Source organism: Vigna unguiculata, chromosome 1 (assembly GCF_037176805.1).
Source record: "Vigna unguiculata cultivar grain cowpea cultivar isolate G323 ecotype 2 chromosome 1, ASM3717680v1, whole genome shotgun sequence".
In the NCBI taxonomy this organism is placed as follows: Eukaryota; Viridiplantae; Streptophyta; class Magnoliopsida; order Fabales; family Fabaceae; genus Vigna; species Vigna unguiculata.
In genome coordinates, this window is record NC_140792.1 from 2,277,216 (window position 1) to 2,291,564 (window position 14,349).

The 14,349-nt window shown below is 33.0% G+C and overlaps 1 protein-coding gene across 2 annotated transcripts; it reads right to left on the minus strand.

The window, feature by feature from the left end:
• Positions 1–782: 782 nt before the first annotated feature.
• On the minus strand, positions 783–14,074 carry TERT (telomerase reverse transcriptase). 2 transcript variants are annotated; one of them, XM_028064870.2, is made up of 13 exons: positions 13,689–14,074; positions 12,471–12,551; positions 11,725–11,790; positions 11,470–11,623; positions 10,424–10,815; positions 8,942–9,068; positions 8,333–8,477; positions 6,243–6,381; positions 4,868–5,986; positions 2,864–3,408; positions 2,271–2,543; positions 1,735–2,017; positions 783–990 (listed from the first exon to the last, which is right to left on the minus strand). In XM_028064870.2, exons 1-12 carry the CDS (start codon positions 13,980–13,982, stop codon positions 1,744–1,746), a joined length of 3,609 nt encoding a protein of 1,202 aa, XP_027920671.2. In that variant the 5' UTR covers positions 13,983–14,074; the 3' UTR covers positions 783–990; positions 1,735–1,743. The 2 variants fall into 2 exon arrangements, with proteins under 2 accessions (XP_027920671.2, XP_085525883.1); XM_085669757.1 differs by having other exon boundaries at positions 8,942–9,074.
• Between the last annotated feature and the right edge of the window lie 275 nt (positions 14,075–14,349).

Below are 14,349 nucleotides of genomic sequence, written 5' to 3' on the forward strand. Positions count from 1 at the left end.
ACCTGATTGCTAAAAAAAGAGAAGACTTGAATATATCATCTGAAACTTTGCTAAATTATAGATTTTAAAATTGTATAAAATATTTTAGATCACATGATTCAGAATAACTTTATTTAGTACTATATATTTAGAATAAGTATGAATCACGTAATTTAGAATAATCATATTGTGATATGTAACTTCAAATTATATTCTAATTTACAGAATCTAAGATTATACAGTTGTATTTTGCATTATAGAATCTAAAATATTGTTCCAAATTATCTAAATTTAAGGGAATTTTATTCTGTTACGGTATATTTTGGATTTTTTGTAACAAGAGTACTTGATATTTTTAAGAGTACGAAAGTGGGAAGAAATAGTACCAAATCTGTTGTGCATTGTTATGGCTATCCTCTGTGCGCGTGGTAACACAGTTAAGTTATAAATAAGAGTTAAGTTTGCTGCAAGATATCACGACCAATCTATCAATATTAATTATTTGAATGCAAAATTCAAGTTTTATGTAATTATTGTAAAGGCAAAACACACTTTTCCTTGGAAAATTAACCTTCTTAAAACTTGTTTACATTTATTTATATGTCTAAATGTAACAGGAAGCTAAAAAAAGTTCAAAATCTAATTCGAAAAACTATTGGTTTCTCATTTTTTTTTCCAATAAAAAGTTACATCTATTATGTTTCACTAAGATTATGTTTGGATATACACAGTGAAAGTGTTAATAAAAGCTTTTATTTTAAAAATAAATACAATTCTGTAGAACAAGTTCATAGGCTCGAGCATTCATCATCTAACCTTTCTAATTTTCATTTGAATATATAGATATTTCTTGTTATAATTTGTACAAGTTGTGTTCCTTGTTTACTCTGCATTGCACAGCAAGCAAGGATGAAAATATAATAGAAACATTGTGTAACTGTACCCAAAAAATGGAAAGAATGAGCATTCCTGAGGCAACTTATAGCCCTATCATGACGGATTAACTCTCACCTGCAAGGAAGGGCATTTTAAAAAGTAACAATTATCAGCATGTAATTTTTTTTTCTTTCCACTTTAAACTTTAGTCACTAATTATGTTGAAAATTTGCTGCCAAAGTGTTCAACTTCGTCTAAATACTAGCAATTTTTTTAAAATGCACATTTTCCATGCAAAAAGATACAAGTTTAGACAAGTTACTCAGTTTTGCAAAATTAATGAAATTTATTTTTGAATAGGGACACCAAGTGTAAAACGTTGCATTATCCCCCAATGCCAGGCTATAGTAGAAGTAGGCTATATTACCTGAGTAAAGGGGAAGATTACTCGAACCAATTTACTGTGGTCAGGTCAAATTGGGTTAGGTTTCTCAATAATATAAACTAAACTAGCTTGAAACAAACCAATAAAATTTAGGCCAGGTTATAATATTGGTTACGTACATATATGTATACATTTATATATTTTTTTAAACTTACACACAAAATTAAATTAAAAAATAAGGAGATTTCAGATTGTGTATTTATGTATTTAAAAGTTTGAAATATTATTCATAGAAGAAAAAAATGAAGTTCCAGACAGGTTGAACTCAACTGGTTCGACTGTGTGAGTATGACCATAATAATGGTTAGTTACATTCTTGTATACCTGATTTAATAAGTTTATCCAAACTAAAGGCGGTGTTTTGATTAGGGTTCATCAATGGAACTTCAAATAAAAAATTTCAACACTGAAGTACTGTAATTATTGAAACTAACCTTTAAGAGCTAATACTTGATCTTCCAAAGCAAAGAGGAGTTTTTGGTATCAATTGCATATTTAAGTTCAGGTGACTCCCTCCCAGACATTGTATGTGATAACAACCTTGACCTCAAAATAGCCAGCAACTCCTTATGACGTGATTCCTTTCTCTTGAGTACTTGTATGAAAGCATGAAATCCAAGCCATTCCACTTCTTCCTTCTCCAACTCCAGAATCGGCTCTACATCTGAATTAAGTCTCACGGTGTGCATCCTTCTCTTTATCAGCACATGCATATATCTGGCAGTTGATCATGAAAGAAAGCATAATTGATTAATGATGTTGTACTTCATAGAGTTTAAGTATTTAGAAAGAAATACAAAATCATTTGATTGAGAACTCCTGTAGAGCATTAGTTTGATGATTGAAAAAAGGTTAGACACTTCAGAAAGAAAACTACATAATATGTTTTATTGATTCTGAAAAGTGAAAAAGTCAATCAAACCAAAATGAGAAAAGGTAGTCAGGTAAGATCATCATATTACTTTCATACCTCAAAGATCTCTGAATAATGTTTGAACAATATCGTTTGGGAAGTTTGCAGACGAATGAAAGATCCCGAATATAACAATGAAATTTCATTGCACACAACAAAAATGCTTGAAAGACATTTAATCTGACAACAGCTGCGGAATTGATTTTCGAATCAAAGAATATCGGGTAGCATTTAGGTCTTAGATAGAGACACAGCTTCTCCTTAAGATTAATGCCTGGTTTACCTTGCCACCGAACAGTAAGTGTAGAGCTTAAATGGTTACCCAAGTACCTGTTAGGCAAACACATGGAACTACTTATTTCAAGGAAAGAACCAAAACATGTTTAACAGTATAAGTAATAAACATCTCAACACATTTCTGTAGAAATAAAAAAGATGTATATAGTTATTTGCTACATGTCTTCTTCCATCAACTGAAAAATTACTTTGGTATCTGTTTATGTAATTTTGTAATAGAACTCAATCTTATCACAATTTGAAACTCCACACACTAACATTAATGATAAATAAACATAGAGGCAGATGTCTATCTATCAAAAATGCTAATTATGACAATAAGATCTATCAAAAAGCTTTGAGTGAATATTAACTTAGTGTAGTCAGCCTGAATTTCCATAGTGGAGCAATTGATAAGAAGACCACTCCATCGAAGAAATGATGTAGCACCATCTTCACCCACATAAACCCTGTTCAATGAGGAACCTGATATCGATTCTACATCAAAGTTCGCACCAAACTTTTTCTCATTCATGTAGCAATTGTAACCACGAAACCCTCTTTGTAGCCTGGAGAAAAAGCTATCTGCCTGCTTTTTAGAGGTTGATATGAAAAGGAAATCATCAAGAAAACGCATTAGCATGTAAGAGGAAGATGAGACTTTATCATGACTGCTGGTTTGCTCATCATTATTCTCCTTGCAGCAACCAGATTCAAGAATCTTTTCAAGAAATGGAAATATTAGACATTTCTCTAAATGTCCATAATACATGGAACAAAGCAAAGATGACAAAACTCCTCCTTGGGGAATACCAACATTTTGCAAGTAAAATTTGCCATCAAACTGCAACACATTGTGCTTCACATACTCCGTAAGATATGAGAGCAGATCTTTCTTTTTCACAAGCTTACATCGTTCCTGATATAACATAGTTTAAATTAGTTATAGTAAAGGAATGTTTTAAGTATTTTGTGGGGCATAAATAATCATGTACTTTGAGAATTTAACACAATTTCTTTAAAAGTAAAGCAATACAAATACATTAAAGCTTGAGCAATATGTACAGTTTGGCAACTAGGCCGGCTTACCCCATATTTATATCAACCATATACGTTTAATATTCCTGAAACACAATTAAATTAACCCACAAACATCTCAATCCCTCTTATTGTTCTGAATGATAGATGAGTAAAAATTAGAACAATAGACACTTAATGATAATGTTTCGCTAGATTTGGACAAGAGTACCAAAGTCTAAAGAAAAGGCAAACTAAAGACATGAAAAAAAATGCATGAGATTGCACTATAATTAAAATCTATGAGAAATTTGAGTTATCATTCTTGGGAGGGAATGAGAATTGTTTGTCTGCTCTCTCCTTTCTAGTAGTTCCAGGTCTTGTTTCTTTTGGTTCTCCCCCTTTAACAATTAGCTTTTTAGTTTGGGTACCCCAAGTGCATTGGTGTTTATAAATTTTTTTCTCCAAAACTGTATTTCCTGCTGAGACTTTGACAAAAGACTGTCAACACTAGTAAAATTTCCTACACTGGGCTAAAGGTCATTAATGTGGGGTATGATATGCAACAGTATTTTGGGGAAATAAGGAACTATTTACTAAGGATGCTTCCATAAATTTGCAGGAAGTACTAGATGACTAAGTTGTGGTATTCTTTGATTTTTAAATATGATTTGAATGGGGAGCATTAAATGATAATAGGGTTATTGCTTATTAGTACGCAATTGGATTAGCTTACTTTTACTTGCAGCATCCTGAGAGAGCATTAAAGAAAAGAATGGTTCCTAGAAAAAGAAGGCAACACCAAACATGCATTCAGTCTAATTAGTTTTAGGCAGGGACCTACAATTCTAGTAATATCATAGCTATCAATCTTGAATAGCGTTACAAAATAGCTGATCTCAAAACAACTTTAATGGAATAGCAAATGGTGAGACGATCACTATTACAAAATTTTATATACAAGTTAAATAATTTATATTTATGTACTAGAAATTTATACAATTTTCTAATGTATAAATAAATAGGCAAATTGACTAATTATGTTAACTAAATAGAAAAGGATGCTTCAAGTTGTCTTGTGTCTAAGCCAATACCTAGACCATGGAATCTAGTATATGAAGTTAATTAAATAAAACAAAATGCCATTTTAAAATAGGAGTAATTTATCTGCCTTTCTCAGCTAAAATATGCGCATACATACAACATGGTATGAAAAACACAGTTTAAATTAATATACATCTCCAATACCAAATCCACATGTTAAATGATATATATGAGGAAGAGAAAGATCATATTTATACAGTTATGCTTGAAACAGAATTATACACACCCTGTTGACTTTCTTCTATGAAAAATAATACCTGGTTAACAAAGACACAATGTCGAGAATGAAAGGATGCAAATGAAGTGAATTGTGTGACACCATTGTTGCTTGTTTCATCCAACATCGTAGATTGCTTTTGAACCCAAAGAGACTTCTTTGTGCAAACAATTTGCTCATATTCCTTAAGAAAATATTCATCTTTCAGGAGAACATCTTTAACTATGCCAAGAAGGTTGTTCTGATCAATAGAATCAAATGCTTGGAACACATCAGATGTAACGATGAATAACTTAGATGAAATTTCTGGTGTTCTCTTTTGGCCAAGCAAATATGGGCATAGTTTTCTATAAACACCATTGTAATCAAACACCGAAGAACCTAGATTGTCAGGCTTCTCAAATAGAATTTTCTTGAGAATAATATGAGCATCACGAAGAACAGAATTTACAGATGGATAACGTTTATAATTGACTTTCTGATGGTTTACCTTTCCTTCAGTTCTGTACTTCCGAACTCCTATATTAGACAAAGGCAATGGCATTGTTGAAAAACCTTTTAAATTTGCCACCATCCTTACACCATTTTCTTTCGGTTGAAGTCTGAGCTTCGAAAACCCAAATGGTCTAGCTCTTAGAATGTTATGTACATCCACATCATTTAGGTGACTATATCTCCCGTCTCCGAAGCGATCAATAGTATTGGTCATAAACTTCTCCCAAATTGGTTTCGGATAATAATAAATATCGTGTTTCCCTTTCCCATTCTCAGTAATATAAAAATTTGCTTGGAGTAAAGGTACAACCAGATAAGAGAAATACCAAAAGATCCACTTCTCCAACAACTTGCGTTTGACAATATGCACAACATCATTCCTATTCTTTAAGAAATATTTATTTGATAAGAAAGGAAATAATGATGTTTTAAGTTTGTGCATACAGAGGTTTAGGGGGAATGTCTCGTATCTTCTTAGGTGTATAAACTTTGAAAGATTTTTCCTAAGTATTCTCCATGTAGGAGGAGCACCTAGCAATTCTGAAGGAATTAAACTTCTCGAGACAGCCCATATAAAAGAAATCACTTGATTTTTTGGGCAATACAACTTGAACCCATCAAATTGTGACATTTCTTCCAAAGAATTAATACATTGTTTATTGTCCTGCAATAAAACTTTGTTTCAAATACATACAAAATTTCTTTGATTATAGAAAAGTAATAGTATTATAACTATTAGGAAAAACCTAGAAACTGCCAAGCACTTTAGAGATTCAGAGTTATGTGTGAATCATCAACTCGAATAAAAAAGTACTCATGCACATCAACTTATAACTCTAGGTAAAGTTATACATAACTTCACCAAGGAAGTGGAAACTTGTTGAATTGACCAACATATCTAAAAGGGAGAGAAACCTAACCTTAAGTCCCGAGCTTGGTCTTCTAATTGTATTTTTGTTCAATAACGGAGAAACACAATGCTTACTTAAGAGTTTTGTATGCTGGCAACACTGAGTCCTACGAATGACATGCTTAAACCACTTAACAAGAGAGTGATACCTGGAAAAGAAGAACTTAAATTTTTTTCAAATAATTACAACTTATAAGAAATTAGACCTTTCATCATTGACTTTGAATTCTAATACAGAGAAACAAGTCATAGGTATAAAATAAGTATGAGAGTAAAAAAGAATATGATTTTAATTGATTTATGTTAAACCAGTACAGGAGGATGTATATGTGTACATGTGTGTGTGTGCGTGTGTGTGTATATAGAGTTGCACTACCCTAGAGTGATGATTACAGTAATTTCTTCAATCTTTATATGGCAGGTGTAATATTTACAATGATTATTATATATTAACTGAGTGCACTATAAAATTACAATCTCATTTTCAAAATGAATGATTAAAAAAGGAAATAACAAACGATAGGGAAACAAAAATCTCATTATATATAAAGGATAGACAAATATCACATAATATCCTAAAGAGAAATAAATATCCCATGATATCCTAAAGATATGTCTAATACCAAAATCTCATCATCAGTGTCATACTTCTTGATGTATCCCTTGGCACTAGCTATGTTTTGTTTCTATAAAGAGTGTTGTCTTACTTTAAAATTCATCTAAACACATCACTAGTCCTTTAACTTTCAGTGTCCCTTAAAAAATGGATTTTAAACTTAATTCAACTTCACAAAACTAGCTTGGTAAGGTTAACACCCCTTCAACACACATACTCGCATATATACATACATACAAACATAAGAGTGACACGATTGACCTAACAAACCTCTTTCGAATAGGATCTAATACCATCTTATGAAAGTGAATTTTAAATTTAACTCAACCTTACAAAACCAACTAAATAAGATGAGCTTTGCACCCTACTTATATATTATAATTTGACCATATATCTAATTGACGTGGTATCTCCAACAAGTCCCCTCACACAAGTCGGTTTTTCCAAAGTTGAGTTAGACTTAAAAACTATTTTCATAAAAACCTCTCAACAATCACCCACATCCCAATTTTATCAAGAGCTTGCATCTAGTCATACATGGTTGAAACCCAATTGTCATATTTAAGTGCATCTTGTACAATGATGGGATTCCAACAAAATCAATAGATGAAATGAAGCCATGGAACTAAAAGGAAATGTGTAGAGGATGACAATTTAGAAATAGGGGCATGAGACCTTTTTGATTTCCTCAAAGCAACTGGTAAGTGATCTAGGTTAATACCACAAGCATCAAAATAGGTTAGAACAAGGTCCTTTTTCCATTCCACTTAAAGCTGAATGACTTATTCCTTTCCTTATCAACTGATGTAGACTTGTTCCTTTATATTAAGTAAACTATTGCAATACACAAACTACGCAAGTTTTACATACATTCTAGAGTTTGACAACCTTTCCCATAACAAATGAACCAAGATATAATTTAAAATTCTTCATCGTCCTATGTCAAACGTTGGATTGCTCTCACTTGAGGCCTTCCCTTCAATGTGATTCAGCCATTTTATGCCCTTCAAGCTTCTCCTAATAAATTGTACCCACTAGTGATAGTTCTGTCCATGCGGTCAATAATAGAATGGTATGGCCACAAAGGCCATGAGAACTCAAAGAGAACAATTGGGCCCAAGTAGGCTGCTGAATGGTTTGAGGTCCCCTCTTTTATAGCCATGAAAACACCCAAATATAACAAAGTGTGGTACAACATTTACACTTTTAGAACCCTTTGATAGAAACTTATCAGGAAAAATGTTGAACCTTGAAATCAAATCATTTCTAAAATAATTGTAGGAATGTTTTAAATCATGCCTGCAGCATCTTGAAGTTCAAGTTGCAAAGTAGAAAGATAATTGGATAGCAGAGTAAAATAAACTTCAAAGATATTATGATCACATATTACATGGCTATAACACAGGACCTTATCAATTATTTAAAGTGTAATAACATTCACATTTAAGAAAGTGGTGAAATAAAAAGGGCCAGCCTGCACTTACAGGCATTCAGAGTCAATGAGACATGAGTCATTGCTGTGCAAACACGACATTGGCTGAGCACTGGCATTTACATCCGAGAAGCCAAAAATATTGCCGATGAGATACTCTGAACTAGCCAAATTTGGCTTTAAGGAATATAAAATATCTGAAGATAATCAGTGAAGGAATAGCATACTAACTTTGAATTAGAAGGAGCAACACAATAGGCTGTTATGATAATATTGTAAGAGGGTAAAATAAGGTCTATAATGCTAGGGTAAAACAATGTCTATAAGGAACTTGAAGAGCAAGTAATTGTGTAAGAATTCATGACACAGTTCACGTTCGAGCTGGTAAATATAGAGCAATTCCATATATAAATTATGAAAGTATCAATGACGAAGGGAACCCAAAAAACCCCATTCCAGGAAGGACAAGAAACATTGAAGGTCTTTGCTTTGGTGTATAGAGAGGAATGCTGGTAATTGTGTGTCTTGTACCCATGAGTACTCTTATTTATAATGAAGAGATATAGTAATAAAAAACAAAAACAATAACTAATAATGAGAAATGTGCTAAGATATTTTCCTATTTAATGTAATCAAATCATATCTCCAACATGGAGGATACTTTTCTTTGGAAGAACTGAACGACAAGACTCCAGACTATAAAAAATAGATTGCCTTTGGATATTGGTTCTCTTAGGAACTGCTGGAAGAGATTGCAAGATTAAACAGCAAGAACATTGCAATGACATCTGCAGCTAAACATGAAAAGAGCATGTGAATATAAGATAAAAAATTATTGGAAGATAAGTTATGCCAAATCAGCATTGAACTAATAGATTACTGTTGGTGAAGATTGAAATAAACTCCATGGTCCTCTTGTAACTCGGCATTAATATTTTTTGTAACGTAGTTGTAACCGACCATCAACATCTCAACACTCCGTCATCAACATATTCCAAAACTATATTCTGCATTCTTCTGAAAAAGGATTTACTGTAGAGTAACTAGAATCTGAAATGAAGATATGTCCATCAACAGTTTTTATCAAGCAGGCTATTTTCCGTTGTTTTTTTGTGAGATTTTGCTCAGTGAATTTTAAAATAGAGAATATGCTAGGAAAAATAGTAGATCTTATGACCGAAGCAAATTCCTTTTCCCCTATATGATGTTACTTTGTAACCTGAGGTAAATTTGTATGCTTCCCTTCTATCTTGATGAACTTTTCTATTTTGAAGAAAAAATACCTTGTGTCTATGGTAGATAATGCTGACTTTGAGGGCATTTATTGCATGTTTTGTCATTGTAATTAATTACTTTTTCTCATGGCTTCAACCACAGTACAAACTGCTACAAGCCAGATTCTAGCTCCAGAGAATTACTGTTTTCAATACCACTTATTGATGCAAATGGTTATTGGAAGCAGACAATTAAAACTATTCTAGCACTTCATAAAAATATCACACGATTCTATGAACAGTAAAGACCAAAGGTTAAAAAGATCAAATATAATTGAAATAGATTAGATTATGTAGCAGACTATGTGAACCATACGTAAAAATATGACGTGATTCCATCAACAAAGACCAAAGATAAAAAAAAATATCAACTATAATTGAAATAGATTAGATTTTATTTCCTCCAGTTAGAAATGAACTGGGCCAACTCAAGTACTCAACTAAAACATTAGCTAAACGAAGGATATTTCCCTAGTCTCATAAGGAGCACTATATTCATATTCCTAGTCAATGTTGAACATCTTAACACCTACAATATCAAATTACGATGAAATGTCTACAGAAGTTTAACTTACTCTAAAGGCTGAATGGTTGCCAAGAGTAAATAATTACTATCACTATTGCACTATGCACTGAATCTAAAAGAAGCAACACAGTATAAAGATTTCCTTCATTCTTATCAATCCATACAATTATAAAAATTATTACAACAAAAATTATCAATATTTTGCACTGATGCTAGTAAAAAAAAGTGTGGGGTACATGAAGAATACAAGTTTTATACAGAAATTAATCAAATACATACCAAAATTTTAGGAAATATATTTGTATGTGGCATTCTACAATATTTCATCAAAACAATTAATCACCTTTGCATGATAACTTAAGCTGCTGGTGTCTGGCTGTATATTTATATTATTTTCTTCAAGGGTTAACTGCTTTTGCATTTTGCAACGCCGCCGCTGCCAGCTATATGGCCTAGAACGCTTTCCAAGCTTAGGTGTAATACAATTTGAACCTTGATTTCCTTCCGACTCCGACTTCCTTATAACAGTTTCAGTTCTTATCAACTTGGGAACTTCAGAGACACTGACATCATAATTCCTGCTCCCATGATGCCTGATCAGTTGCATTGAAGACTTATCAGTCATGCCAGGGTTACTTGAAAAGCCCAGAGGACCATTGGTACTGCAAGAAATATGGCACTTTCGTTTCTCTACTGGTAGGTCATCAGCATCAGCTCTTTTCCTCTTTTCCTCGCCTGTTCAAATAAAAGACAATATTGCAACATCTTACTAACAGTAAAGAGAGAAAAGATATTCACAATATGTCATGTTTCTCTAAACTAACGCTTAAGTTGTTAGGAAAGATGACACAAGATAACAATAATAATACATGGGTTCAAAAACATCGATAGTTAATTGATTTCTCAGTTTACCAGTTACTGATATACATCAAGTACAATGTTTACTGATTTCTCAGATGTGGCAATTTAGATTAAAATCTGCTAAGAATTTAATGACTAGACAATTAATTTTAAGATCATAGTATCAAATATTAATCAACAGTCTGGCATTGTAGCAAATTGATCATAGTACTAGAAGTCTAAATGAATAACAAAACCTAGTATGCTTGAAGAAACACGTGCATTCAAGGGTTAGGATCCATTTATACCAGGTGCTATGTAAGTATGAAGACTTACACCAAATCTCAACCATTAAATTTTATCAAATATGATGACTCAAACCATATCCATGAACTGATCCAAACCATCGAATTTGATAAAATTAATGGTTGGGATTTGGCGTAAGTTTTCCACCTAGTGTAAACGGGTCCCAACTGTGGATTTAAACATGCTAAATGCATACATATTATTGTAATAACAAAAATCATAGGCTAATAGACAGACACTTACGATATGTCTGATAGCCAAACTTCGGTGAGCCCTTGAGCATATCAAAACATAGACGACTGATAGGAGGACCTCCCACCTGGTGGTGGTTTCCAAGGGAAGCTGGCAAGAATATTGATGTATTCCTTAGTAGGTAAATCATAAAATCATCCCCAACCTGCATGGATGAAAGTTTTTATCAAGTTTTGTTAAAAATAAAGAAAAAAAAACTAGGTTAACCTAAACATGATCATTCAAAATCTTGATATCATCAAATACCCTGCTTAAAAGAAGAGACCAAGATGCACTGGACAAAAGCTCCACAATATGGCTTGAACGTTTAATCTGCACATGAACAAAATAATAGAGCACAAGACATGTGTATACACACACTAAAATCCTTATACATGTTTTTTTGTATAATAGCTGAGTTAGAGAGGTAAGAAAGGCATAATAGATATCTGCATAACCAGTAACCACCTTCTAGAATTCCCTTCCATCTCCATTTCTGTCTTGGAAAGTGAGAAAACAATATTCAATGCAGTTCAAACGGGAAAACAAACACCCTAAATCATATTAGTCTTCATAAAGAATTATATTATTGCATGCTTTGATAATCCTCCATTTGACAATTTTCATCATAACACTCAGTATTTAACCAAAATTAGATAACAGACCTAGTGCGCAAACAAAAAACATCAACAAGAGTGCAACCTTAAGACATGCAATAGCACAAAAGCTACTCAACTCGCAATGCAAAATCATAGTTGAAGAACTAAGGATCAACACAGCCTTAGTTAATAAAATAAATCACTTTAGGTAGTACCGAATGAACGCCATAGCATCAATAGTCCATGAAATATCTAATCCATCACTATGAATACCTCACAATGGAGAAAGAGCAACAAAGACAAATTTACATTTTTATCGGCAAAGCAACAAAGACAATAAAAAAACAATGCCCAAGTGTAAAAAATAACACAAATAACCCAAAATATTGTACAATAAAGGAAGAAACTTGTCACCCTATCATAACCAGAGCACAACACATTGGAAACTGCTGGTCCCCTTCGATGCAGCATCTGTTCAATGGTCCTCTTCACAATCTGAAAGCCAAAATGAGCATTTATAAACCATTATCTAGAGGATTCTACACAAAAAAAACAAACCCAACACGCGGGAAAGCATATCGTACATTTTTCAATAAGTAAACTGTTAAAAACAGAAACCAAACACCGATAACAATAATCTATAATATTCAGAATGAAATGGAAAACTGTATTAATCTCACTATGAAATGAAATTAGATATCTGAGTATCAGAAACCTAAATATAGCAGAAATGAATCATGGAAAGCCTCTGTCCTTGCCCAAGCTAGGTCTAATTCTCAAGGACATATTTCCTCCCCCAGACCCCTCTCTCTCTATAACATATACCTACCTCTTTGCCCCAACCATCATAGCCCCCTGCATCCTGCCTCCTCATTTTAACTATATTTTCTTTTTTACCTAATTTAACTCCAAAAAACTGATTTATTAGTAACTCGTGACACTATCTCAAAAGTTTATGTGAGACTTGGGTTCTTTTTTTCAAAACACCATCTCACGCAAAACACTTTTGGAGTTGGAGCAGTAATAATATTATAAGTAGACAATAATGGATTAGATAAACTATGAATTATCAAATAATATGGGTTTTGAACCAAATTCAAAACCATAAAACTAGAGCGAGATTTGCCCCACTTATGTTCATTATTATCTTGGCAGTGTAGCTAGTCTTTTGAAACATGGATTTTCCCAATAATGGTTAAGGATATAAAAGAAAAAGAAAGTATTGTCTAATTGATTGTTGAATTTAATATATTGAGTTCGTTACTAGTATCTTAACTATTAGAACATATTACTATAAGAGGAGGAGTTTTTTAATAGGTAAACTTATTGGTTTTTGTGTTAGTTATTATCTTTTAATTTTCATCCTTCAGTGGACAGACTTGTTGATTCTTTAGAATGTGTACTCTAAGATGCCTATTTAACATGTTAAGGTTATATCATCCTAGATTATATGCAGAAAAGAGAGAAACTTTTCTAAAAAGAAAACTGTTAGGAGTTTTTCACAGGAGAGAGACTGAACAGATTTAACACCAAAAGCTAGAATAAGTTCGCATAAAGGACTATAACATCACTTCCAACTTTCTCATTTCTATTCGACTTGGGACTTTGATCTCATATTCTACTATTTAATACCTCATCCTGAGACAAGCCGGAGCGGGAGACGGAGAACGAGAGCGAAGGTGCGTTTTCGGAGACGACGACGTAGCACTCATTGCGGAGTTCGCGGTAATCGGAAGGATCGTCGGGTCGGAGGAGAAAGGACTTGGCGTCGAGGGTGCAGCCAAGGCAACCGCGTCCGTCGCAGCGGCAAAGCTTCGGTGGAGGAGGGAGCAACGATGTGACGGTGTCTGAGAGGGTTCGCGCACGGTGGCGGAACATGCGCCACAAAACGCCGGGAACCAATCGCTGGTTGCGCTTCCTTGCCATTTTGCCGGGAAAGTTGTGTAGAAAGTGAAAGACAGAAAAATTTTCAAACTAGAGAGAGGGTGAACTTACTGATTATTTTAGATGATAAATAAAATGGAAAGTCAAAAAATTGAAAAAGAAATAATAATAATAATAATAATAATAGAAAGTAAAATTATTCGGTGTGATTTGTTTATATTTATAGTTTATTTACTGTAAAAGTAAAAAAATATTAAGTGAATTTATCTTACTTTTTTGTTTTTTTTTTTTCTAATCTAAATCATTTTATTTCTCTCTTTCTTTTTCTTTTACTTCCTCGTTTTTTCATCGCTATTGAAGCAAAAACTGAGTGACGTTGATGAAATTTACGTAAATGATATAACTTGAA